We start from the raw sequence: 27,380 nt of genomic DNA on the forward strand, positions 1-27,380 counted from the left end.
ACCTTAAGCTGGAAGCTGCCTTGCCCGAGCAGGAGAAGGCTAGATGGCTCTTGCGCTGTAGTTTGGGGAGGGGAATAAAATGGAAGCCATTGTCTGCCTCCCATGAGCTTTGTGCTCGCAGTTCTCACCCCCTCCTGTTCTTACTTTTTAAAGCAGTGAGGCGAGGTAGACAGCGTGTGTCACAGTGCAGTGAAAGAGGGGAAGATCTAAAGACCAGAAAGAAGTTAACCAGAATGAGTGGAATTCTCTTTTCGTTCCCTTCCCTTCTCATTGCTCTCTTCCCTTTCAGGAGGAAAAAAAAGGGGAGGATTATTAATGGCTCTTGAAAAATTGTTAGGGATTGTTAGTGCCTCTTGGGGTGGGGGATACTTTTGGTTTTCTCACCAAAAGTAATATCCAACTAATTTAAAATGCCTCAGGTGAGAGATTTGCACATAACCGAGAAATATCTTTCTTCTCCTGCTTTAGTATTATTGTGGTTGTTCTTATAATGATAGGTGGCAGCAAGCCTTCTTTGACCCATAAAGTTCTGTCAGACCAGAGAAAGAATGTGTTATACTCGCTTCCATAAAAATCAACTCAAAGTCAAGTTGTTGGAGGGTTTGTTTGTTTGTTTTAAAAACGCAGACATACCAAGGGACAAAAATTTGCATTCTTGCAAGAAGCACTCCAATATTATTAAGGAATGGGGGTATTCCCAAGAGTTTCAAAGTGAAGAAAAGCTGGACACATGAGTCTTTTGAACTGTTTTCTTTTTTAAACCAATCCATGCTCAGGAAGAAAAACAGTTCAGAAGACTGGCATGTCCACATTTTCTTCACTTCTAAACTCTCAAGAATAGCCCCATTCTTGAATAGGGGTGGGGCAGGTGGAGGGAGGGAAGGGTGTAAACTAAACAGTCCTTAATTTTATTTTTTCATGCACTTTTCTTCTTTATCCTAGTGGGAAAACTTTAATCAGCACTACACAGATGTGTGATTCCTTAAGTTGCATGAGAGGAGAGTCCACTCATAAATCAGGCAAGTTTCAAGCCCCTCCTCCCTCCCTCCCTCCCTCCCCCCCCCCTCCTCCTCCTCCTCCTCCTCCTCCTCCTGTGTTCCCCTATAGCACAATAATGTGAATGAGTCCATATTAGGGGTTAAAAGTGACTGACCAGCCTCTCTTCTCACATGGTAGTTGATGTGCTGAGAGAGCTGAAGAGTTCCTCAGAATGTGATTTATCTTGCATGGTTGCATGAAAGATTCATGATTTGTTATTAAAGATGATCAGGGTTGGGAGACAACAAACAAATAATAAATTAAAAAAATTGGGGGCCTTAATTGAGAGGCCATAGAATGAATGACTTCTTAGCCATCATAATACTGGAACTGCCAACCTGCTTCATTACCTTGGTTAATATTGATTTTATCACTCACAGTGCCCTCTTCCCGAGCCACGTGGGATCTTGCTTCAACGGTCCACAATGCAGAACAGTAAGTGGCTCTTCCTGTCTTTTGGGATGTCAGCTTGAGCATGTCTACTTTGAAAAAGTAGTTTGGCTTGGGTGGTCAGGTGTCTTGGAAGAGAGAATATTACTCATTTTGAAAATGTCCTCCCTAGTGGAAAAGAAAGATGAAAGAGTTTGGATGAATGCGGTTCTTTGGACTCTTCCACCAAGAGATAAGGCTTTTGAACTTGGGGGAGGGGGAGCAGTGTGTGGAAAATCCCATTCTTTGTCCTTAAGGACATGTTGGAGGGATGGAAATCCACCCAACTCAGAAAAAGCTTTTTCCTTGTAATTGCACCTAATGGAGATGGGCGAAGGAACATATTTTTGTGGACTGACAAGCCACCGGTTGTAGAGAGACCCACAGTAAAATTCATCTCCTCCTGGATTCCTTCCTTGAAATATGCAGGTTCTTTCTGACTGTTGTGGAGGGACATTGTGAGAATAATGCTCTTCTTGAGGAGTGGGAGACGATATCTCCACACAAGCAGGTTTCTAGAAGTCTGGTTCTTTTCCTTGGCTCTCCATGCTATGGATTCCTGTCCACTTCACACCATCCCTCTCCCCCCCACCCCCCAGCATTCTCCAGTGATGGGCATGACAGCAGCTTGGGCAAGAAATAGTGGAGCATTGAGGCCTGTGTAACTTTTGCACATCTTAAAACTAGGGAAGGAGGAGGGAGGGAGGAAGGAAGGCCGATTCATTGCATTATGGCATGGCTCACTGTTTGTTGTGATGTAGGTAAAAAAAAGGTGAGCTAGTTGAAATCCTCAATCTGTCGTTGCAACTTTTATTAACCTGGAAGGAAATCCCCTTAGCATGCAAGGTATTTGTTCAAGAAGGCGTGGTGCTAGGGCGATGGGGGTTGCTAGATCCAGGCTGATCGTTTGATCAGTCTGGAGAGTAAAGCAAAAGGTTGGAAGAGACCCTCCGTTTTGGGATATTGTCATAGTAAGGCCCCAGCACTCTCCAAAAAGTAAACTAGAACCCCTCCACTAGAATCCACAAAACAACAGTCCTTTACTAATGCCTTAGCAATGCGTTTTATTTCGAAATCGGAGCGAGTTCTCCCTGGCATTAGGCATTTCCGAACCATGCATTTAAAACAGAAACGTCAGCTATCCTCTTTGGCGCCGAGGCAGAGAGGCGCAATGCAAATAGTAAGGGGACCTTAGCACGCTGGCAGACCGAAGGGCTGGGCAGGGTGGGCGATTTCCACCGCAAGACGAGATACTGGTTTGGAATGCCTGGTTGTTCAGTGTATTTTAGGCAGGGGGTTGGAAGCCTGGAGATAACCCTCCAAGTGCGGTGGGACAGAGGAGGCGGCGGCGTCCCCGATCTCGGGAGGGCCATTCCCAGTGGCCGGCTGAAAGGGCTTAGTTAGTGCCTTCCTTCCGGAGTTCTTTGATCTGGGCGGGATGCCCTTCCAGGAGGAAGAGCATCGTCTCTGCCTCTACCCTCGCCAGGCCTTTCTGCAGGCTGGAGGGAATCCCGAGTGACCTTGACAGGAAGGGGGGAGCCGAATTAGGGGAAAGAGGTGCCAGGATATTTGCTTCTGCCAAATCTGGCCACAATTTACTCCCAGCCGCCCCGTTTCCTGGGGAGTTGGGTGGAGCACAGGTGCTTTCAGCAGGAGAATGAATAAATAACCTCCTCCCCACCTCACCGCTATTTCTAAAAACCCGCTCCGGGTTTCCGCAGGGCCGTGGTTTCGCGCGCAGCTCCGCACCTTGGCGAGGGGACTAAGCCCCAGATGGTTGGACTCTCTTTACGATCGACCGCGCTGTTTATTTGCCGATAAACACGCTTCGCCTTCAATAAGAAAGCCGGCCTTGGGGGCAGCAAGTCGTGCTAAGAAGCCTAACGCGACTTCTTTATTTGGAGGTAGACATGGCCGGAGTGGAGAGCTTGGAGAGTCCTCCAGCCTTATTCTCTTAGTGGGAAAGTTGCTTTTCCGGATTGTCCATGGACTTGGGACAAAAAAATTGCTCCCGTTGTGTAGCGTGCAGGGAAGGCGAGTTAAGCTCGCGGGTTCCTCCTGAGATCGAGGTAGGCTTGGTCCGTTGAGATTGGACGGTGCCCTAAATCTTCCCAAAAGTTGTTCTGCCGGTGAAAACAACGCGGAGGTCTTTGCAAGCGATTCCCATGTTGAAGCATATTTTTCTTTCTTTTAAGTCTACTGTAAAGCACCGCCCCAGTCCCCCTCCCTGGACGGTGGTTGTTCTTCGGTTGAGCTTTTTAAATCCTAAAGATTCCTCGTTAGTATGCAAACTCCGTCGGGATTTCCTTGGAGAGAAGGGCAGGCGAGACTCCGGTCGCGGAATCGGCTCTTCAATAGCTTTTGCTTCCCTCTTCTTCTCTTCTTCGCTGGATTCGCTTGCGCTTGCATGTAACCCCCGCGTCTCTTTCCATCCCCTTGGCTTTCGGAAGAGGCCTTGGAAGTCAGCCCCATTGAGCACAGCGGGGCTTTCTTCTCCAAGGAGCCCCGCAGAAGCTCCGGCCAGGCCACGCCGGCCCTTAGGCGGCTCCAATCCGGCGCCCCTCCTGATAAAATCCGCATTTCGACTCGCGGCCTCGACTTCCCTGGATCACGGGGGGTTTGCACCTTTTTGTCTGAGCCCAAGACTCGCTTAGGTGTGTAGTTTCCCCGACTGGGGGGGGGGGGAAGCACCCCGAGGCCTGTTTGGGGAGCTGAGTTGCCGAGGTCCTGGGCGCTCGCGTTTTATCTGCGGGCTTCTTTCGGAAGTGCCTCCGTGGCTGGGTTGGGTTAGCGTTGGTGAAGAGATCCTGCTCGAGGTTTTGACTCGTCCCTGGATAAATTTCTGATAAGGCCTCCTTGAGAGAGCGGGGTCCCCTATGTGGCCAGGCCTCCCCTACCCCACACGAGCATCTTTCATGGGAATGGCAAATGCCTTTGCACTCGATTCCCTCCTGCCCCCCACCCCTAATTCCTCCATCCTACCCGCAGGGGAGGGGGATAAAAAGCCCGCGGAGTGATTTGGGTGGAGGTCGCGGCCAGTTTTCCCGGCTTTGTGTGGAGAACTCCTGCGTGTCTGCAGCCCCGCGCGTCCAAATTGGGACCATATGTTTTCCTCTTAGATGGCCCGCCCGAGAAGCCGAGGCGCATAATCATTGCCCCTGGGCTCGAACTGCCTGCGTTCTCCTGGGAAATTAAGGCATTGATTAAGGCTTAACCTTTTTTCCGCGGGATTGGGGAGTTGGGCTGCCTTCCTTGAGGCGCGGCGGAGGAAAGGCGTCTCCGCCTCTCCGGTAGGGGAGCGAATGGCCTCCATCGGCTCCTGTGGCGGGGGGGGGGAGTGGGATGTGGAGGCTTAGGAAGGATAGCGCTCCTCGGTGCACCTCGCAGGCCCTAGAGCTCCGAGCACCCAGTAGCGGTGGAAAACGCTTTATGGGGAGCAGAATGGGGCACCTGCTGCTGCTCAGAACTCAGCTACGGACTTATGGCTTCAGGCAGGAAGGGGGTGACGACCAAGATTTCTCTGCAGTCCAGGCCAATGTGGGGGGTGGGAAAGAGAGGAGAAAGGGAGGATCTGGGTGCCAGCGTTGAGCATAAAGCCTCTCCAGGAAACAAGCACTTGGTGGAGGGAAGACGAGAGGGGGAGAAAAGTGGGCCTCGGATTCCGCCCCCTCCCCAAGCTTTCTTGAGCTCCTTCCCGGTCAGCAACTCCATCTCTAGAAGCCAAGAGGGCCGCTGTTCCCCTTTAGAGGTTTCTGCAGCCATGGCTGGGCAGTTCTCCAGTGGCCTTTACGCCAAGCCTCCCTTTCCCCTCCTCCCAGCCTGCGCCCCCCCCTCTCCTCTCCCCACTGCTCTCTCCAACTCTTGTCACTTCGGATTTATCGCGGAGGCAGCGCGCCCCTTCGGTGGTGTCCGGATTGACCCTGTGGCTACCTTAAAAAGTCGCTTCTCCTCGAAGGGATAGCTAGGCGAGTTCACTCTCGTCGGAGTGATACCCAAATCCGGACAGAAAGGGTCGTTTTTATCCTGCTCCCGTTTGTCGTGGCGATGCAATATCCAAGAGCGGAGCACTGTCACAAAGTGACAGGTCTGCTACAAGTGCTCCAACTGATCTTTTCAATTAGCCTTCCATGCATGATCCGGGGCGACTTCCGCCTATTTCCAGAAATTAAGCTCAAACTTGACGTGCAGCTAGTTTTATTTTAAAGACAAATGTCAGAGAGACTCATCATATTTTCCTGCTCTTCTATATTTGGAGCTTATTTATTGCTAAGAAGCCGAGGCTCCTGGAGTCAATTTAGCAGAAGGCTCCAAAGAGAGAAGGCGAGCAGAACAGAAGCAGAGAGAGAAAGGGGAAGAGAGAAAGAGAGAGAGAAAGAGAGAGAGAGAGGCCAGATCTTCTCCAGGGAACCTTTTTCCTCCAAAGCTTAAAGCTGCAGGTTGGGGATCCTTTTCCAACTCCTTTTGGGAGTCTTGCCTTTGGCCGGGTGGGGGTGGGGGGGGGCTGTGCGGAGGGGATGCAGACCGGTGGCTTTTCCTTCCTAACCCCGATGTCCCTTCTCCCCCCCTCTTTTACCGCCAACGCGTGGGGGGAGATGGGGGGAGAGGTGACTTTCTCGGGGATGGCACAATTTGGGAGAGGGGGAGAACCAAGCAGCCTGGGCTGCTTCTTCTGCTTTGCGGGGCATTGTGTGGAGTGGGGGAGGGAGGGAAGGAGGGAGGGAAGGGCACCCTTGCCGGGTCGGAGCTACCCGGTGCTCCCGGAACCAAGCGCCGGGTTTCCACCCCACGCTCAACCTGAGAGACGTGGGGGGGGGGGGCTTTTCTTTTCTTTTTTCTTTGCTGCCCCCCTGCTTTTCTTTGCTCGCCCGTTGACCAATCTGCCTAAAGGACGACGGCTGAGTGGAAACGTGTGACCAAATGTTGCTCTTCTGGACAGACCTGGCCGCCAATGGATTCGGCATGTCGCCTAGAATTGGGGGCGGGGAGGCGGAGGAGCAAGCCGGGGCGGTGGGACAGGAGAGCCCATAGCGGAGTGACCCTCCTGTCTGTCCGTCCCTCTACCCCTAATCCCCCCTCCACACACACACAAAACAGGGGTTGTGGAGCTGAGCTTTTCTCAGGGAAATGGTGGTGTCGATTTAGAGACCTGTGTGTCGATTTTGAACCGAGAGAAGGCGAATCCCCTTTCTGTGCCTATAACCTAGACGGCTGCGACTGTCGCGGCTGCGAGACTGGAGGCTTTCTTGAAACGCTTTTTTCCTTGAAGAAAGCCCCCCCCCCACCGCTTCTTCCAGGCCCACCTCGTGGGACAGAGCTGCTTGCGCTCCCCCCCCCCACCTCCTGTCCCTTCCCTGTCTCCCTCTACCGCCGCCCCCGCGCCGCCGCCCTTGTCTTTTTCATGACCCAGGAGGGAGCTGCCAGCTCTTCCTGGGCTCTTTAGGTGACCGAGACTTCCATTGTCCTTCTTTTCCTTCGCCCACTTCGCAGGTCACAGCGGCGTGAATCAGCTCGGCGGTGTGTTTGTCAACGGGCGGCCGCTGCCAGATTCAACCCGGCAAAAAATCGTGGAACTGGCCCACAGCGGGGCTCGGCCGTGCGACATCTCCCGAATCCTGCAGGTGAAAACGCCAGTCGCCTCCCCAGCTGGAGTCAAGCCTGGGGCTTCTTGCCTTCTTGAAAAACCAGGGAGGAGGAGGAGGAGGAGGGCTTGCTACGGCCGCAAACTTCTGGGGGAAAAGAATAATGAATTCTGCTCAGTCCAGCGGTGTCTCCAAATCATGGAAATATAATATAATTATATTGCTTGACCAGTCTGTCTATGCCTTATTTGTATGTGGTCACCTAGGGTTTCGAGCGGTGCCTTAGTTGGCTCTGGGAACGAACTGGGCGAGGATAAGAGATAGCCATATATCCCCAATGCCCTTCTGGGAAATTTCTCCCTTGCATTGGGGACGGAGCGGATGTGGGGGGGGGGGGAAGCTAAGGTGTCCTCTCCGCCCGGATGTAGTAGCTTCTGTTTTCTGCATGCATATATTAAGCAAAGGCTGAAAAACCAGCAATACTCAAAGAATCGCCTTTGCTTCGGCAATCCTGACCCCCCCCCCCCTCGAGAAGTTTTGGCCAGTATTTGGCTTTAGGAATGCAGTCGAATTCGTCTCTGATAGGTCAATTCTATAGCCCCCAAATCTCTTCCCCCAGGAATGTATCTATTTTGAAAACTGGTCTGAAGATGCTTGTCCACATTTGCCATCTTTCTTCAGTTTTTCTCTCCCTTCCCCTGTGTCAGAAGGTTTTTTTTTTAGAAACCAACATTTGAGCTTTGTAGCGTGTAGGGCCCGGAATGTAATTTTTTTTTTAAAGAAAAGAAAAGAAAAAAAGAAACCTCTCTAAGTAAGTTCTCATACCATTGAAGGTATATTTTTGTGTTATAGACCCATGCAGATGCAAAAGTCCAAGTGCTGGACAATCAAAACGTAAGCTTGTCATTGTTTAATGCATACTTAAACAATTTTATTTTTGTCTTGAAATTATTAATAATGTGATTTTCTGTCCACTTCCCTGATGCAGGTGTCGAATGGCTGTGTGAGTAAAATTCTGGGCAGGTATTACGAAACTGGCTCCATTCGACCGCGGGCAATCGGAGGTAGCAAACCGAGAGTAGCGACTCCAGAAGTTGTAAGCAAAATAGCGCAGTATAAGCGGGAGTGCCCCTCGATCTTTGCTTGGGAGATCCGAGACAGATTACTATCGGAGGGGGTCTGTACCAACGATAATATACCCAGCGTAAGTTCCTCGAGAAATCTCCTTTCTGTCTGACCTAGAACAGAGCTTTAGATAACCATTCCCACCCTGTCTTTTAGCTCCATACTCCTCCCTTCTCTGCCCCACTGTTCCTTCCATAGGGGCAAAACCTGCAAAGGGGGAGGGGGGATAACTCGGGACTCACTCTTGACTTTTAAGTTCTTGGGGATTTAAAGAATAGAAATATGCTGCTTTTGAATATCACAACTGTATGTGTATGTGTTTGTGTATACACGCACACAGGCACGCACACACACACATATATACATATACATACATACATACATACATACATACATACATACATACATACATACATACATGAGTGGGAAAAACCTTTCTGTGTGAATTAGGAATGGCACCGGCATAAGGGGGATAGGTACAAGTTGAACTGTTTCATCTGGACATTTCTTTCTAATTTGAAGAGGATGAGGCATTTTTGCCCCAGGCTATTCACTGCCCAAAAGATGTGATTGTCCTGTGAAAGGAAAGTACTCCAGCTAACCCGCCCGGGGCCCTGCCAAAAGGGATCTAAATTTGGCTGCCTTGGTGCCAAATATGTTTGAAGGCACAGCTTAACCCAGAGGTCTCTCGTGCCACTTGCTTTTCACCAGCTTTTTGTCTCAGGCTCCCGTACCTTATGTCTTGCCTCCTGAATGCATCTCCCATTCCTCCCACCCCACAGTCCTGGGATGGCAGCCTAGCGCTGCATCCTTGGGGGGGGGGGGGGCGTTGATCAGAGTGGCCCTACTAAAAGCCGGGAGCTTGCAATGAATGGAGCAAGAGGGCCAGGGAAGATCTGTGTCTTAAGGGGCCGCTTGCCAAGGAACCCGGTGAAATGAATGGTGGGCAGGATCCCGGGAAGCCGAATGAGTTTTGCTTCACGTCTGGCTTTCTTCTCTGGGTGGACAGTCGATCTGTTGCTGGGATGGGAAAGGGGAGGGGGATGGGAAGGGGAGAGGAGGGGGTGAGGTTCTGTACCCCTGTGGCTGCCATTTGGTGGAATGCAATTTTCCTTCCAGGTCTCTTCGATCAACCGAGTCCTACGCAACCTGGCTAGCGAAAAGCAACAGATGGGAGCAGATGGAATGTATGACAAGCTAAGAATGCTGAATGGGCAGACAGGGACGTGGGGCACCAGGCCTGGGTGGTACCCGGGGACGTCTGTCCCAGGACAACCAACGCAAGGTAGGCCGGGAAGAGAGCTCAGTCAACTGCTCCTTCCCTTCTCCTCCCCTCCCCTCCCAGATCAATCTGATTTCTCAAACGATCCTTCCGAGCCTAAAGGGGCAACTCGACAGACCTGACTCCATTTCCAACTTCCTTCTCACTGTCAACTCTGCCTCCTTGGGAATGCCCACTTGGCGTTTGATAAAAGCGGCGATTTTTCAATCCACTTGCCTGAATCCCACCCTTTATCTAGGCTAGAGGATAGACTAGGTAGGTTTTTTAAAAAAGCCATGGAGAAGTAGAAACAGTGGATGAAGGGTTTAACAATGGAGGGACCGGACCCGAATTCGTCTCCGGCCACAGAAATGCCCTGGGTGACTTTGAGCCAGGCATTTCTCTCAGTCCAACCTCCTCCGCAGGGTTGTTGTAAAGAAAAAATGGAAGAGAGAGCACCACCGATGACCTACATTTACCAAAAGCAGAGTTTCAGGTTGTTTTTAAATCAAGTCCCTAAACAACCGCCGTCCCTTTCTCCCAATTAAAAGGCATCCGATGCTAAATCGCTGATAGACTATGAGCAAATCCTCACTGTATCCGCTCGCTTTGGAAGCGTAATTAACAAATGATGGAGCCCTGAGTGGGAAGAAGTATCCCCAGTGATGGACAGGCTAAAAAAAACCCGCAGTTCTTCCGTCTTTCAGGATACGATTAGTCGAGAGAAGCATTGCCATCCATGCCTCTTGTAGAATCTTGCCTTTCTTTGCCAGAAAAATGAGTATTGGAATATTGAAAATAAGTATTGAAGGGGAGAGAACAAAGAGGCAACCCGAGCAGCAGAACTCCTGCTGTTATGGGTTGCTTGTACTTGTTCCTTTTAGAAGATAAGGCTTGGGCATTTTGAAACCCAGGCTGGAGTATATTTGGATTTGTCTTTTTTCAGGGGACTCCAAATTCAGGGTTGATCACTGCTGGCAGGCTCTGGTGCCAGCTATGCCTAGGCATCCCCAGCTTGCTTGTGGTTGGGGAAGAGGCATGCTTTCACATCCCCTTGGCTTGAATTCACTCCCTTGAGGATCGGGGCTTCTCTGCTTGTTTGTGTACCCTCTCTTGGGGTGGTTCTGGTCAGCTTTTCCAGCGTCCAGTAGCCAACACCCTACTTTGTGCTGTCTGGGAAAGGAGAAAGAAGAGAGGAAGCCAGAAGAGAGACCGAGAAAGCGAGCGAGCGTGCTAGAGAGAGAGAGAGGAGGAAAGAAAGAAAATCAGTAACAATATGCAGAATATCTGGTACAAAGGATGTTTCTGTCACACACAAGAATTTGTTATGGGAACAATTCTGTCGCTATGTAATTGCTCATTAGAGATCGTTTTGTTTCTCATTAAGGCGACATGAATAAGCGTCTAGTTGAAGGAGACAGCTGTAGAAATGTTCCACAGGAGACCTCTGGACACGATATGGCACCGTTTGCCAATTAGACATGTCAGTTTTAAGAGAAGGGAGCTTTCTAGGAGGGACCCTCGGAAGATCAGGCCCCAAGCCTCATCTGGGGGGTGGGGGTGCATTGGTGGCTGAAACTAGTGGAGAACTGAGTTCAATACCGATTTTTCAAGGGCGGGGGGGGGGTTTCCCCCTCCATCCCACTACTCCCTTGAACCTCAACACTTTGAATTCCCTTTGGGAGGAAGCAAAATATCTATCTATCAGCTGTATGCAGTGTGTGTAGACTTTGTGGCAGGGGTGCTGGGAACAGGTTGGATCCAGGAAATGAAATATGTGCTGCAGGAAAAGCAAGACGGGCTCTTGTCACACCTTCAAGCTAGTGGCTCTTTCAAGACAGATCTACAGCTATTTCCTCTTCCCTTCTTTGAGTTATTCCCACTTCCTTTCTTTCATAAGTCAGAGCAAGCTCATTCCTGTAAAATGTCTCGCTGCAATAAATCTTCCTTGAAAAAACTACCAGATCCAGGTTTTCCATCGCTTTTTCCAAGGCTTCCACTGTCGTGCGATGTCTTGAAAAGCATCGGCATTAAAGCTTCGAGGCTTTGGGCACCGCTGTTCTCTCTCGGGGCTGCAATCAGGCAGCCTGGGACAGCCAAACCAAATCCCAGAGGAAGGATGGGGGGTGGGGTGGGGTGTTGGTCCGTCAAAGGAGCCTATTAGGTTTATTATTTGTAAGAGCCTCTGGACTCTGGAGTTGCTACCTGTCTCTCGGTTTAAAGGTGGGAAAGTCAGGGAAGGTGTGGTCAAAACTTAAAATTGCCACCAGCTGGGCATTCAGATGGGAAGAAAGAGGGACCAAAGTGTGGGCCAAGGGGAGTTGGGTGCATATAAACAAGAAGGACCCTCTTCATCATACCTAACGCCAGCTGTGTTGGCAAACCCTTCCTTAGGGTTTAGCTGTACCCTAACCAGTTCTGGCTGTGATGAAGCTTTAGTTCATCGGGATGACGCCAGCTGGAGAATGCCAGGGAGATGCCAGGGAGGCTCTAGATGGGAGTCTTTTCAAATCCGATTTCAGCCAGTACAACTCAACCCTGAAAGTCAGAAGCATTCTGGTCGCTCAGGTGAAGAGGAAAAGGATTTGCTGGGACCGAATCCCACATACTTCCTCATACGCCTCTTGGACTGTGAGACCAAACAGTCTGAGCCCATTTGAATCGGGCACCACTGACTTTAGACCTTAATAGAGCGGCGGAAGCAGCGCTCTCCGCTCAGGGGAAGATTTTGCAGTTATATCCTACTGACGTCTGTGGTTTAACTCTTTTCCCTTAACCCTGTAGCTGGCCCCTTCCGATTCTTAATACATTGTGGGCCCGATCCTAAACCAAGAAATGCCAAGAAAAAGGCCTAATTTAATTTCTGACTAAATTCCATCCATTCTTAGTCGGAAGTAAGGAGTGGGTGGGATTTAGTGAGCCTGGCCTCTGCTCATCCATGCTCAGGTTGGCATAATAAATAAGCTGGAAGTAAGAAAAATATCTTTGTATTGGGCGGACTTCTTTTCACAGACGTTTCGCTTTAAGACTGCCAGCATTAACCAGGTTCTTTCCCTTCTCTTAAAGTGCACGTCGGTTGTAGCCTTCCTTTCCAGGCTTTGAGGATCGGGAAGGGATATCCTCAGTCAGAGCAGGGGAACTCTGGGGGAGGGTTGGCAGTGAAGCAGTGCTTCACCCTCGGTTGCACTGCTGGAGTCTGAGAGCGTAGAGAAGCCGGGAGCTGGGGGTGCCCCAAGAGGGCTTAGCAAAGGTCTTCCGAGAGAGAGAGAGAGGGAGGGAGGGAGGGAGGGAGGGAGGGAGGGAGGGAGGAGAGAGAGAGAGAGAGAGAGAGAGAGAGAGAGAGAGAGAGAGAGAGAGAGAGAGAGAGAGAGAGTGAGTGAGTGAGTCGGACCGGAGTCGCTGCTCTGGGCTAGTTCTGGCGACTCAATGGGAGCGAGACTAGGGATAGTTCGCCCAAGTGTGGGAAAAAGATTCCAGGAGGGGCTGTGGATGAGGGTGGCGAAGATCCGAGCCATGGCAATCAGCCTCCCAGTTGCGATGAATAGAGTCCTCTTTGCCTGCCCCCCTCCCCTTCCAGGATGCTCATCTTTGCAGTCAGTCGTAGCCTTGCGAGGACGGTCGCTTCGACAGGATGCATCCGTGGTTTTTTTTTTTTAAATTGCCTTTAACCCAAAATTCCTAATAGCAGGTGTAATTCTGCTAGTCGGAGAGGAGTTACTGTTTCCTCCCTTCTCCTCGTTGGAGAAGCTGGAGGGCGAAGAGCGACGGCGGGGGCTTCGGCAGACCCGCTCCCGAAAAGGGGCAGACCCTCCTTCCCTCCCAGGGCGCTGGATGGGCTCAGGCGGTCCCGAAAGGACAACCTCGCCCTCCAAAGTCTGAAAAGTGCGCGCAGGCCTCTGGGGGCAAACCGAGGCGGTTCTTGGGAAACCGGCGCTGTCCGCCTTTTGGTAATGCTCGCGGAGTCGTTGGGCTTTGTCAGGCAGGAGTGAGGCGGAGAACCGGGCTGGCCTCTAGCCGGACCTGGATTGCCGGGAGTCGCTTCAGGAAGAAGATGGGGCAGGAGTCAGGCAGCCGCCAGGATGATCGCGGAGGAAGGCAGCCCGTGCCACTTTCTCTACCCCCCAAAAAGGATACCAGCTGCTCGCTCACTAGAAGCCCCCAGGCAGGGAGCTCTCTGTTTTGTACCGGGGGGGGGGGGAGCTTCCTTGCCTAGCCCAGGAATAAAATGTTTGAAATTCCAACCTTAAAAAAAACAAAAAACGCTCGCCCTGGGCTCGATCCCCCCCAACCCTTCCACAGCTGGTGAAGCCCACCGTCTACAAATTGAGCCTAATTCGTTCTGAAATCTTTTGAAGCAAGCCTGTTTGGGATGGGGACGCCCGGCTTCCCAATGTTTCTCTCTCCCACATCCATCCACCCACCCCCAACCTCCACCCCCACTGCCCTTAATCATCGGTCCCAGTTCAAACCAAAGCTTGGTTTGGGGGGGGGTGAAATAAAAAAAACTGGACGGGGGCTTATTTATTGGCCTCGACTCCCCGCATAAAATGCGGTGGGTATAAAGAAAGGGGGGGGGGAGCTGGAGCTTCGGAAGGCCGGGGGGGAGGGGGGAAGGACGCAGAGAAGTAGACTTCAACGCCTTGTTTCCCGAGCTTTAAAAGGATTCCAAGTGGTTTTTTTCTTTTCTTTTTTTGCCCTGGAACAGTCATGCCAATCTCTGATGTTCTTTTTTCCCCCTTGCAGGGCTGCCTCTGTGTGCCTGGATTTTAAGAGCCCATTACTCCCAAAGCATAAGGCAAGGTTAGGTCTCAGAGGGGGACAAATACGGTCTCAATCTGATAAACGCCAGGCAGCAGCAAATAAAATAATGGATACACGAGGGCTTGACAGAACAAAAAGAGACATCTCCCTCGCTCTCTCTCTCTCTATCCGGGAGAAATTCTCTAGTGATTGAGTGGTTTTAGGCATCCCCGAGACACCGTTTCTTATCGTCCCCCCCTCCACCCCGTCCCCCCACCCGACTCCCTCCCTCCCTCCCCTCCTTATAAGTCTAAAGCCCTTCTATAGGATTTAGACACTTTCTCTTTCAACAGATGCTACAATGTTTTTGATCCCGGCTCCGCAGCTGAAAGGTGCCGCGATCGGTTTGCTATCTTGCTTGCTTTGCTTGGGGTTTTTTTCCCCCTTCTCTCTGCTAGTTTTCCGCCTCACTGATTAAGACACTAAGAAACTAAGGAATGATTTTATTTCCCAGCGTCTTTTTATCCACACCCCCCCCCCCCACTTTTTCTTCTTCTTTTCCTGGAAACAAATCCTTATAACCCAGCGTCAGATGGTCTAGCTTTTAGATAATAGGGGCAACATATTCACTCGCTTTCTTACGGATTAGGTCCAGAGAAGGTGGAACGGGACTATTGAGTTCTTTATAAAGCTGCTTTTTCTCTTAAAAGTCTCTCTTTTAAAAAGAAAGCAAGATATCTTAATTGTCTGCCGTTTCTTTCTTTTTTCCCTCCTCTTTTTAAAACATATCTATCTGTCTTATCCGATCAAAACTTTGGAGTTAACAGGCATCGGGGGGGGGGAGGTTTTGAGGAGGAGAAGAGCGGGAGGAAAGAAAAGAGATGAAAGCGAACGAAAAAAAGTCGTCATAACTGTTAGTGGAAGAAAAAAAATTGATTTAGGGCGAATCTACGTCGTATTTTGAAGTCAATGGAGAAGGTTCCATTGATGTTAATGGAGTTGGATCCTAACCTTTGCGGTCTTTAATGCCGGTTGAGCGAAAACAGCCTTCTTTCTGGAGGAGGCATTGGTTGATTTCTTTTCAAGCTTCTCTAACCTTTGGGCTGAAAAGCCGCCAATTTTTCTTGTTACTCCCAACACACACAAACGTACAATTTGTGCGTGTGTGTGTGTCCTTCCCTCCTTCCCTCCCTCCTCTCACTCACACACACCTAGGTTTGAGGGTATTTTACTTCTTATTCTTCAGCTGTAAACCAGCAGCCTAACTTGTCCCCCTTTGGCCAGCTGACAAACAGACTCTGCGACACTCCTGGCACTTGGATCCCCATCTGGCCAAAGGGAGAATCGCAGAGCTAGCCAAAGAACTCACCAGAGGGGAGATTTGGCCTTTCCTAGCATAGCCCAGCAATAGGGGGGTCGACCTGATGGGATCTGAAGGGCCTCGGAAGGTCCAGCAGGGCGCTGGATCCACAAGGGGGTTCAGTTGAACTTCGGCTCCTTTCCATTCCCCTTTCCCCGCTTGGCCTTCCTTTGTTTGGGTTGAGTGACAAAAGTCAAAGCACCCCAACCTCTCCCTCCTTGGGCTAGATGGAAGCTCCTGATACTGTAGATGAGCATTTGAGGTCTCGATAAAGGAGAATATTCGTAGCTCAGGGTTGAGATGGGGGGTTCTTGGTGCTCCCTGAGCTTGGTTGTTTTCTTGAAGACGTTTCATTGCCCTAACTAGGTAACATCATCACCCATGTAACATGGATGGTGTTACCTAGTTTGGACAGTGAAATGTCTGCAAGAAATCAGCCAAGCTCAGAGAGCCCCCAGGACCTCTCTTTGAGGCCTCTTTGGAAGCTTAAACCAGAACAAGCCTATTCAATGTTCCCCCGCCCCAATCTTTGGTTTCTCCCTTGTTTGGGAAAGCAGCTGAAGGCCTTCCAAATGAGGAGAGGATCTGGAGACTTTTTCAACCGTGGGGCACATGCCACCTCTCCCACTGAGTCTTTGCCACAAGGCAACTGCTGGTGGGTCTAAGACAGGCCTGGAGACTCATCTAAGGCTATCACCCAGTTTCCTCCCAGCCCTCCCACCTGCTGAGTTGCTTGGCACCCATGTGCCTCATGTGGGAGAAAGGAGGGAGGTCTCCCATTACCTACCAGCATCATAACCTTTGATGGCGCTGTGCCCCAAGGACCTCGGAAACGCAGTGGGGCCCTTTATCCAGGGTCCAGAGGTTCTCTGGTGTGTGAAGCTAAGAAGGGGGGGGGGCAAACATTTGCTAAAGGCCAGGCTAGAATCCCAGCAGCTTGGTTTAAACTTTAGACTCTAAGTCAAGAGGCTGTAGGGCAACAAAGCGTCTGCTTCTTTTCACAAATATATCAACCTAGAAGTCCTTACTTTGAAAGTGCTTTAAAAGGCTGCTATCACCTTTGGTTAATGTGTAGAAGCAGGGGCTCTTAACTTAGACCCTTCTCTGCCAGTTGAAGCCTACTTAATCTAAGCTAAGTAGTTCTCTCTCTCCTCCCCCCCCTTGTCCTCCTCCCCTCCCTTGTTGAGTAAACAGGCTGAATGTGTGGAGCTGGTCTATTCACCAGTTTAGGGGTGTTCTTTCTTTCTTCTCCGGCTCCTATAGAAGGGGGGGGGGAAACCCTAAAGAGCATTGAGTAGCCCAGCCTAGGGGACAGTGATTAATGATAGTAGTGCCTAAAGGTTAACATACTTCACTGAAAAGTCTGTTGACTGGGATCCTTGTGATACAATGTGGGCCACTGCACGCCTCAAGAGAATCCTTTTGTTGGGCCAGCCTGATTGTGTCCTCAAAATTCTGCCCACGAAAGTTTGCCAACCCTCCTCCTTGCCCCAAGAGTTTAATAGTTTCCTTTACTCTGCTGACATTGTGTCCTGGTGAAAAGCAGCCCCCCCTCGCTATTCAAGTGGTGGTGGTCATCTCAATAGATCTCCAAACATCCATATGGTGACCACTGGAGATGAATCCAACTGTTTAAATGGGGGAGAATGTTGGGGTTTTAAAACATTTCAAAGTGTTTGAAAAGATCTCTACCAGATCCTGTCACAATTCTCTTTAGGGCTTTGAAGGTTAGACTCCATTGTTGGCTGATTATAAGCAATATATTGCTGTAAAGTTGATTTCCCACAAAAATCTGTTTTCTAGGCTAGAGGAGAGAGAGTGAGAGAGAGAGAGAGAAGGGCTGCTCGTTTCTTTTTCCACATAACTTTCTCCCTCTCGTTTTCCTTCTTCAGGACATGTATCAAAAGAAACCCTTGTTCTATTTTTCATTTAGCAACTTCAAAACCACTCCAAATCATGCTCTGAAAGGAAAGGGAGAGTTAATTTACTGACAACTTCTCCCCTTCTGCAGGAATGTCCATTTCTTTTGTAAAAAAAAAAAGGGGGGGGGAGGGTGAAGCCGAGAAAAAGAGAGGAAGAAACCTTTCTCTCCATGCACACCCCCTCCCTCCATTTTCCTCAGGGTCTGCAGACACTTTGAAAGACAGCTAAACCAGGAGCATATCTTTACCTCCAGCAGCTATGTGAAAACAATAAAACTTTCTCTTGTTTAATGATAGAAATTACATTAAAAGTGGTGGAAATGCCCTAATTAAAAATGTACCACAAATGATATGCCAGGCACTCAGCTGCAGAATAGCATATTTAGCTACTTAGCGAACTCGCTACTATTTCTTGTTAAAATTACATGTTAAAATTTTAAAAGAAATCTTACTTTTCTCTGGTGCAACACATTACAAAGAATGGACAGTCCTTTTATCTAAATATAAAATTCCATTTTCAGCAATTATAGCCTGTTCTTGGTGATGATATAATTACAGCTGTGCTCTGTAATAGGTGTCAAGGCAATGCACACTCATACAATAGTTGAATAAAACTGCAGAACAATGCAGGCACTTCTAAATTCACAACCTTTAAAATGAAATTGACTGTGCAGAATTAAAATCAAAACTAGATAAATATTTTTTTTTAAAGATTACAAGCTTGGTTTGGCTTCTTAATAGCATTTTCTGCAAACCTATCAGCATCTAATTGATTAGATAGGAATTACTGATTATAGATAATCTGAAAAAGTGAGCATCCCTATTCTAATTGCACCAATAGGTAAATACATTTACTAGAAATAATATTTTAGGAAGGCATGTTGGAAAATGTGTACTTTGCTCATTTGAACAGTATATTTGACTTCTTGGGAGAGCGGGCAGATTTATTCAGCTATATTTTTAAAGTGTTGTTTAGATATTTTGGAACTGGATATTTCTATCTTGGACATGTTTGGTTTTCCATTGTTATATATACTGATTAATGTTTTATAGCCAGCTACTTTGAACATCACTGAATTATAGAAAGGAATAAGCTCTACCTTGTTTCTGCCACTATTCCATTAACCCAGATTGATTTTTGCTTAGAAGTCACTGAATTGCCCTTATAAAATTTCCCATCCTGGAATTCTCTGTATTCTTCAGAGTACACAAATAATTGAAATAGATACCATAGTCTCTCCAGTCCTAACCATCTTCTGACTACCATACATGCTACAATGAGCAGAGAAGATCCTGACATCTACAAGCTTTTTCTGTATTTCAGTTTAGGGTCAATCTCATGAAAACATTTAGGTGTTGGGTACAATACTCTCAGCTCCTGCGTTCAAACTGGATCAAAATAACCATGTACAAATTTGCAAGACATATTTTCAGTAAGTCATAGGCTTCAAAAGTAGCATACAATATATTTTAGATTTAGTGCACATACAAATTTAAATCCAAATGTGAAATATGGGAGCCAGTTTGGTGTAGTGATTAAGGCACTAGGCTAGAAACCAGGAGACTATAAATTCTAGAGGTGTTTTGGATGTGAAGACAGCTGGATAACCTCAGGCCAGTCACTTTCTCTCAGTCCTAGGAAGAAGACAATGAAAAACTATTTCTGAAAAACTTTGCCAAGAAAATTGCAAGGACTTTGTCCAGCCAATTTCTAAGAATCAGATAGAGTTAAAGAGAAGGAAAAAAAGTTTAAATATGGATTGAGCCACAAAAGTATTATTATTCAGCATAGGTTATACCTCTCCAGAATGAGCAATTGGATTACTGTATTGTCACTTTGGGATAACGAAACAGAGAAGTCCTGAGACATTGGTCCATTGGCTTTGTTTGCTATGGCGTGAGTTCAGTACAAACCTTCTTAGAATGCTTTCCTCTTTCTTTTGCAGATGGCTGCCCTCAACAAGAAGGAGGGGGCGAAAATACCAATTCCATCAGTTCAAATGGAGAAGATTCAGATGAGGCCCAGATGAGACTCCAGTTGAAAAGAAAGTTGCAGAGAAATCGGACGTCCTTTACCCAAGAACAAATCGAAGCACTTGAGAAAGGTGAGACTCGTTTTTCATGACTAAAAGTCAGAACAAAGGACACATAATGTACCGTCCTGCCTTTTCTCTCTTGGCATGGTATTATCAATCTGGGACAGGCATGGAACAGATGTCCATTGATAAAGTCTAGGAATGTGATATTTATGATGGCTTAGAGATGCTTAGTGATTATACAAGCAGCAGGTCAAGCATTTGGAACTGGAACTTCAAAAATATCCCAAAGCTACATTGTCTTTGTCATGAGACTTTCAGAGGCAATATTGCACCCCACTTTTTTGGATAATAAAACATACACAAAACTCAATCTACCATCCTTCAGTTCCCTTGCTCCCAATGTAGTTGATTTGGAACTCAACTGACTTCAGGTCTGAGTTATCCTTTAAATTGTCTTGAAAGTTAGCATGAGAAAGTTACTAGGCAGGGGTGTCAAACTCACGTTGTCATGGGGGTCATCATGTGACATATTGCAATGTTTTCCCTTTGCTAAATCAGGTGTGCGTGTGTCCAGCCCATGACACATCTGGGCCTCGGGCCAAGAGTTTGACACCTCTGCTCTAGGGGTTATCTATTAACTGCCTAAAATGCACCTATTATTGGTTCCTATCTGAACACAATCTATAATTATATAAATAATTTTAATATGAATCATTTGATTGGGAAGGAATCATTCAATAATAATATCTCACACTTTAAATCAAACCTGCATTATATGATCTTGTTCGAAGCGTTCCTCTGATGATTTCCCTCATAAAAGATTTAGAGTGCCAAGTGCACTCAGAATATTCAGAAAAGTTAAAAGGAAAAACAATCTTAATGGAAATTCTATGGGTTTCTTTTCTACAGAATTTGAGAGAACCCATTATCCTGATGTGTTTGCCAGAGAGAGACTAGCTGCCAAAATAGACCTGCCTGAAGCAAGAATACAGGTATTCAAACACTATACAGTAGTTTTCTTCAACTCTTGTTACCTGACTATATCCTTTCTCTTTTTCTTCTCTGTGTATTCATGTTCAAGAAGGTGGTATAGGTGACTTTCATTGTTAATAATTTAATAAATTGTTTTAAATCTGATTTTAATTGCTTTAAGGGTTGTTTAGTTTGGTCCTCTGTATTTTCTTTTGTTGCAATCCACCTATAGTATTGAAATACTCTGAAAATCAGATGTACATCCATGCAATAATACATAATCAACAAAATAAATGCAAATTCCACTGAAGTTATCTGCTTCCTTCTTAAAGCAATAGTGTGCAGGCTCACTTTCATCTAGAACTCATCTAGACAGATGGTCTAATTTAGATGTAGTAAATATGTGCCTACATTTCCTATTTGGAAAGTCCGCTACACATGGATAACCTTTCATGGCCTTTGCTAAACTGTTTTGCCCCAATGAATGTGGTAAAGGATGAAAATGGTGGAAGCAAGTACTTCATGAAGATGGTCTTATTTTCACAAATGTTTTCTCTTAGTCCTACACCCATTACTGGGGTTTTTTCTTTGTATGATGCATTTGTTTTTCTCCTCCCTGAACTAATGATAAATATATTGTATTGGCAGGTATGGTTTTCCAACAGGAGGGCAAAGTGGAGACGAGAAGAGAAACTAAGAAACCAGAGAAGACAAGCAAGCAACACCCCCAGTCACATCCCCATCAGCAGTAGTTTTAGCACAAGTGTCTACCAACCGATCCCACAACCCACAACACCGGGTAATATGCTTTCAGAAGTATATCATGCAATTACTCACCCTTTCTGGGCAATTCCATGGAACGCTGTCCTGCAACCTTACCCAACATGGAGTCTTCCAAATGCACTGGCTGGGAATTATGAGAGATAGAGTTTGTCACATCTGGGAGCCACCAAGTTGGGGAATGCTGCCAAAAGTAATGCAGTCATCTGATCAAAGTGTAACTAATACATCCATCCTCTCTATCTATCTATTCTATTATAGTTTCCTCTTTCACATCAGGTTCAATGCTGGGCAGAACAGACACCGCGCTAACAAACACATACAGTGCTTTGCCACCCATGCCTAGTTTCACAATGGCTAACAACCTGCCTATGCAAGTAAGTATAATCCACTAATATGCTCTCTGAGCTGAGTAATCACTGGGCAGAATCTCTGTCCTTTGAAGTTAGTAACAATTCTAGACTATAAGGGAGATTTCTCCAGGGTTAAGAGGATTTTCCATATCATGCTGCTATCACCAAGTGTGCAATCTATCCAGTATTTGTGGGATCTTATGCATATTATCAGTCTGATTTAACAAAATGGGAAAGCCTGGATGACTACTTAGATTTCCTCCCTTCACAAATAGAAACACACACACACATACACACATGCAAACACACATGTGCATGCACATACAATAAAGAGAGAAGGAGTGGGGTTGATGCTTTGATGCTACCAATCATCATGCTGATCAGAATCCCTCCTTTATTTACCAATATATTAAAACATCTTTTTGTTGTGTTTTTAACTATCTTGGTTATGACAGATGCATAAAGCTACCAATTGTTAATGGAATCACTCATCTGGATAAAATATTCTTAAGCATGTGGGCAGAAAGTAAATTGGGATCCTCTGGTAGATTTTATAGTTTAAGTTTATGGTAACGATAAAAGACTCTAGAACTTAAATTGGTTTGCCCAGATGAAGAAAACTAGGACTCATGCTTTCATTTAAGGAAGAGAAAATATATATTCTCTTTTAGTATAAAAGCAAAAAGGCAGCCTGCTACTTAATTCTAAATGGATCAAATGTTTTGATACTGTCCTTCCTACTATTTTTATCTGATTCATTGGTGATAGGAACACTGTCTCATTCACATGTTCAAAGTCGGCTTATCTCATAAGTCCCATATGGATCACGGCAGCAGGCCATACATTGCTTGTTTCGGGAACCTTGCCTTTCTTTCAGCAAAGTGTTTTAAAGTCTAGATGATTGTAAAATGTGTGTAAGATGATAGAAATTTTCCTAGGAAAGGTGAAATTCAGCAACTTTTGCTGGCGCTCAGAGCTCCTACAGCGATTCTGAGTTGCAACCTAGAAGGCAAACATCTAAAACTTTCAAGCAAAGATGTAGATTACTTCTTTCTGGTTGATTTATCTACATTATCTGAGACAAAACATTGGCAGAACTAGTGTTGATACAATGTGGTTCAGGTTCATTACTCAGTGTGGAGCTCACATTTTGTGGAAATAAATGAAATAAGAACAGCAAAGTGTAATTGTGAACTGGTAAATAACCAGGGGTGGGTTGTTGCCGGCATTACTGCCAGATTTTTTTGTGTATGTACACAATGTTAGAAAAGGGGAAAAATTACATTTCTGCAACGAAAATCAAGATGGTGCCGCCGCCGATAGAACTGGTTCTGGGGCATGGCAGGCCCCAGGTCTCTTTACTTCCTACTCAGCCGAACAGTCCAAACCAGTATAAACCCACCTCTGTAAATAACGATCAAGAACAAAAGTGCACCTCCCTTTGCTACTCCTTTGTACCATAGCTATGGCCATGGTGTACTGCAGTATAGGATTTCCAGATTTGCTTTAAGTGAAATAAGTTGAACAAGTTGCCAATGGCTAGCTGCTTTCAATTTCTCTGGATTGCAGTGAGTTCGCCATTCCAAATCATCCTGAAATGGGCTTTATGTTCCTGTGGGAATCATAGTATTATTGTACTGCTTTTTGGCCAGCAGAGTTGACACTTCTTGATTATTTATTCATTAATTAGATTTATCTGCCAATTTGTCTTGAAACAGCTTACTTAGTTATTCCCTACAAGAACAAACTTGTGAAGTAGTTTAGGATATGAGATTGTGCAAAGCCCAGAGTCACCCACTGCGTTCTCATAATTGAGAATGGACTTGAACTTGGGTCTTTGCGGTCCTAGTCCAACACTTTAACCATGACACCACACTGGCTGAGATTACATATATACTTTGGGAATGTATTTCTTCTAAGCATTAAAATGTTCCTTCTTTTAAATATGTGCATAGAATTTTAGTGCTTGTATGATGGTATTGCACAGTAGACAACATGGGCAGTTATTAATCAAATTAATTTAATCTGAAAAAATCAAGATTAATATCAATGAAGTTTGAAATCATATTCTTATAATCCCAATTCTATTGGCTATGAGACCCTTGAAAGATAAATTTTCTAGGCTCTGATCTCAAACATGCAACCTCACTTAAGCAACAGGAATGTGAAACTAAAGAGTGTTTTGTTGACTTTCAAGAATCCATAATGATTTTTCTCGGGCCCCCATGGCAAGAATCTTTTACTAGAAAATTAGTAGACCTGACTCATGTGCAAAACATGCAGTCCAGTATAGACCGTTACATGTGTTTTGTCTTTATTGAACTGTGATTAGTGATACTGATTCAAAGAAAAGAAATTTCCACTGAATGTAAGTCAGAGGCCATTAAAGATACCTTGATAATATTTGGAATTGGAACATTTGGAATTGATAACATTTGGAATGGTTGTTTGAGTGATGCTGGTGGGTTGTCTGAATATTTGATTCTTTTGTTGAACCTATATAGTATGGTGTAATGGAATGCCTGTTGTAATGCAATGGCTTGCTGCGAATTGCCTGATCAGTTTTGGTAATAGTTCAATGTAATCCCATTTTTCTCTAGTGAGGACAGTAAATTCAGGCTCACAGTTGTTTTGCTAGCATTGATTTGGGACTGCATTTAGATTCCTGGAAATGCTTGAATGGTACCTACCCTATCCATTCAACCACATTTCTTTAAAATATCAAACTGATTACAAAATTGTAGAAGTAATCAAAGTAGCACAAAAATTTCAGCAATCATTGAAAGAGAAGTGTAAAGTGTACTCAATTTTTTGTTTTATTTGGGGGATTTTTTTAAACAGTAAACTAAGGATGTCCTAAACATAGCAGAGAGGGTTGAAACACTATTTTACTTCTTAAGAATTCTCCTTCTCCAAATTGGTTTCTGGTCCAGCCCAACTTCTATTCTAATTTTTAGTTTGTCATTACATTCAGCCATTAAAGTGTGCACCCTAGTATATAATAGAAAAAAGTAGGCAGATCCTGAAGAAGAGTTTCCCAACTCTTATCCCAAATAGAGTAGCCTGGGAAATGGACAAAAGGATTTGATTAAATCATCCAGAGACTCTGAATGCAAAAGGCAAACAGTTTCAACTGGGTAAAAGGAAAAACATATCCGTTTAAAAATGTATCTAACTAGAAAAACTCATTAGTATAGAGCTGCTGTGGAGAAAGAGCTTATTAGCGTGCTAGCAGACTTACACCTTGCTGATGAGACACCATGGCTATTGGCACCCTAGAAATACCCAAGGGGAAGCAGAGGATGTGAGCAGCACCTGCAGTTCTAAATAGCTGTGATGAAATGAATGTTGCTGCTAACCCTCATGCTTGTAAGCATGCAGATTACTACTCAAGAAAAGAACACATTCCTAGGCCCTGAATCATTGTTGCATTCTTAGGAAGATAGCAAGTTATGGATACTCAATAGATGAGCTTGAACCACTGTCTTATAGAACGCCTTAAAAAGTTTAGCATAAAAAAAATCCCTACATTTGCAAACCTCAGAAGTTAGAACCTATGTCTGTGAATACAAAAAAACCTTTTTAGGGATTAAATACTTTGAGATCTTTTAAATATTTCACGCAGCTTCCATCTTCAACTGTTGAAGATAGCTCTATCAATGAGGAAAATTTAGTGGGACAAATTATTGGAAGTATATATGATAATACTTGGAATTTTATATGATTATACTTGGAAAATTTATCATGCTATATATGCCTCTGTAATAACCAATAACCAACACACACACACAATATTATATATATATACACATATACACACACATACACTGAATATATATTGTATACACACATACACACAGATCAATTTAAATTTACTTAATACTAAACTTTGCTTTAGGAGCAATATGCATAGAATTATGTCACAAAATGAAATACTTTGCACTTAAAGTTCTGTCCTTTTTGTAATCAGGTGCAGCAAAATATATCAGAGTTTCAGTTTTCATAAATCCCAGCTTCATGCTGACTAGAAGTTATAGGAAGTGAGATGTAGCATATATGGAAGAAAAGGCACCAATTGAAAAGTGATGCCGGTGTTACCGATGCAGCTTTCATGCCTATCCAGATGACTGATATTCTACATAGGGCAGTATCTTTCAAATGGAAGGCTGAGGCATGCGAGATTTGGATGAAAAATCTGTTGCGCTTTTGAATGAAATGAAAATTACACAAATGGACTCCTCTTAGCTCTCTGGGCATTTCTCTTCTTTTGTCACCTTCTCCCCAGGTTTCTACATGCTCCAGAATGTAATCTAAATGTGGTGAGAAATACATTCCTTCCTTTTGGGATGAAGGAAGACAAGACTTGCAAACTGGAAATATAGATGGCCTATTATTAATATAGAGTAGATGCTTTGGATGGGAACTTAGAACAATCATGAAAAATCCATATTTTCTCCTAAATTCTAATTCAGTTATAGTTCTGAATCGACATGCTTCACTGTTAGTTCCTTAGTTTGAGAATGTTCCGAAAGCTTTCACTTGTATCATTCTGTTTATGAAAATAGAGGTGGAGGGGACTTTATCCGTACATAGGAAAGCAGTGTCTACAATTTAAATGAAAAGATGCCACGGGTCTGTTTCCCATGATGTGTTTAATTGGGCAGAGGCTGGGCTGTGCCATCATCATAAGCTTGTCAACTAACCTGGAAACTTAACCTAGAAAGATTCAGGATGAACTAATCTCCCCTCTCCCAGTCAATAATTCCATGAAAACATGGTTTGAAAGGGTTAACAGAGAAGTAACCCTTTGTCTCTGAAACAGACACAAAGCTGCAGAAGGGCCTTGCAGAAATGCAGCTTTTCTAGGCATTGTGTCACTGTTTCCTTTCTACTTTTCACCCTCTGAGACCATCACAAATGGGGTAGGGTTGGCGGTGAATTGAAAAAAGGGGTCAGCTTGGGAAAGCCCTCCCTCTGACTCCATCCACAGTGGCACTGAACCTAATTAGGCCATCAATGTTTCCACCTCCCATTATTTTTTTTCTAATGGGGGGAAAACGAACTCTAAGCCTGCTTTATGGTGAGTGGGAGGACTTAAAAATGGCCTTTACGTGGCTGCCTTATTGATGCATGTCAGTGTCTGCTGGCACATCAGGGAGAGTTTATTGCCCTGGGGAGAAGTTGAGTCAGTTGTGTTGGCAAACAGAGCCAACCTCTGTATGCTAGAAAATGCAGCTGGGCACCAATCTTCCCTGTTGCAACATAAAGCTCATCCAACATAGTGGAACAAATCAGTAAATATGAACATTGCACAAGTTTGTGGAAATTACATTTGCACCATCTGTTTAAAAAACAAAAGAAAGAAGGAAACGTAAAATGATGTTAGAAGTAATGAACATGATATTGGTCTTTTCCCCCCCTGCAGCCCCCAGTACCCAGCCAGACTTCCTCTTATTCTTGCATGTTGCCCACAAGTCCATCAGTAAATGGAAGGAGCTATGATACATACACCCCTCCTCATATGCAGACACATATGAACAGCCAGCCAATGGGCGCCTCTGGAACCACTTCAACAGGTAAGCTGCCATTGGTATCTTCATCAGAGATATTTTATGAGGAGTGCTTACCCATGAATTGGCATTTTGATTCCTTTGGCCAAAACCTGATGACTTGTTATCAACTCTTAAAGAAAAGGAGAGGAAGTAACATATGTGTATAAGAGATTAGATTAGATATCATTGTTGATTATGAATAAAATAGCCTAACGAAAAAGAAAGTCCTA

The 27,380-nt window shown here is 45.6% G+C and overlaps 1 protein-coding gene across 8 annotated transcripts in view; it reads left to right on the top strand.

Moving 5' to 3' along the window:
- Positions 1–1,463: 1,463 nt before the first annotated feature.
- Positions 1,464–27,380, top strand: part of PAX6 (paired box 6) — a 28,218-nt gene continuing 2,301 nt past the window's right edge. Inside the window, exons 1-10 of one of the 8 annotated variants that reach the window (XM_032220586.1) lie at positions 1,464–1,473; positions 6,955–7,085; positions 7,899–7,940; positions 8,035–8,250; positions 9,291–9,456; positions 19,401–19,559; positions 20,403–20,485; positions 21,114–21,264; positions 21,507–21,622; positions 27,024–27,174. In XM_032220586.1, coding sequence (XP_032076477.1) covers positions 1,464–1,473; positions 6,955–7,085; positions 7,899–7,940; positions 8,035–8,250; positions 9,291–9,456; positions 19,401–19,559; positions 20,403–20,485; positions 21,114–21,264; positions 21,507–21,622; positions 27,024–27,174 — 1,225 coding nt within the window. Of the gene's footprint in view, positions 1,474–6,954; positions 7,139–7,898; positions 7,941–8,006; positions 8,251–9,290; positions 9,457–19,400; positions 19,560–20,402; positions 20,486–21,113; positions 21,265–21,506; positions 21,623–27,023; positions 27,175–27,380 lie in introns of all 8 variants that reach the window. The other 7 variants (XM_032220602.1, XM_032220618.1, XM_032220577.1 and 4 more) reach the window with 7 other exon arrangements.

This window comes from Thamnophis elegans, chromosome 1, assembly GCF_009769535.1.
Source record: "Thamnophis elegans isolate rThaEle1 chromosome 1, rThaEle1.pri, whole genome shotgun sequence".
NCBI lineage: Eukaryota > Metazoa > Chordata > Lepidosauria > Squamata > Colubridae > Thamnophis > Thamnophis elegans.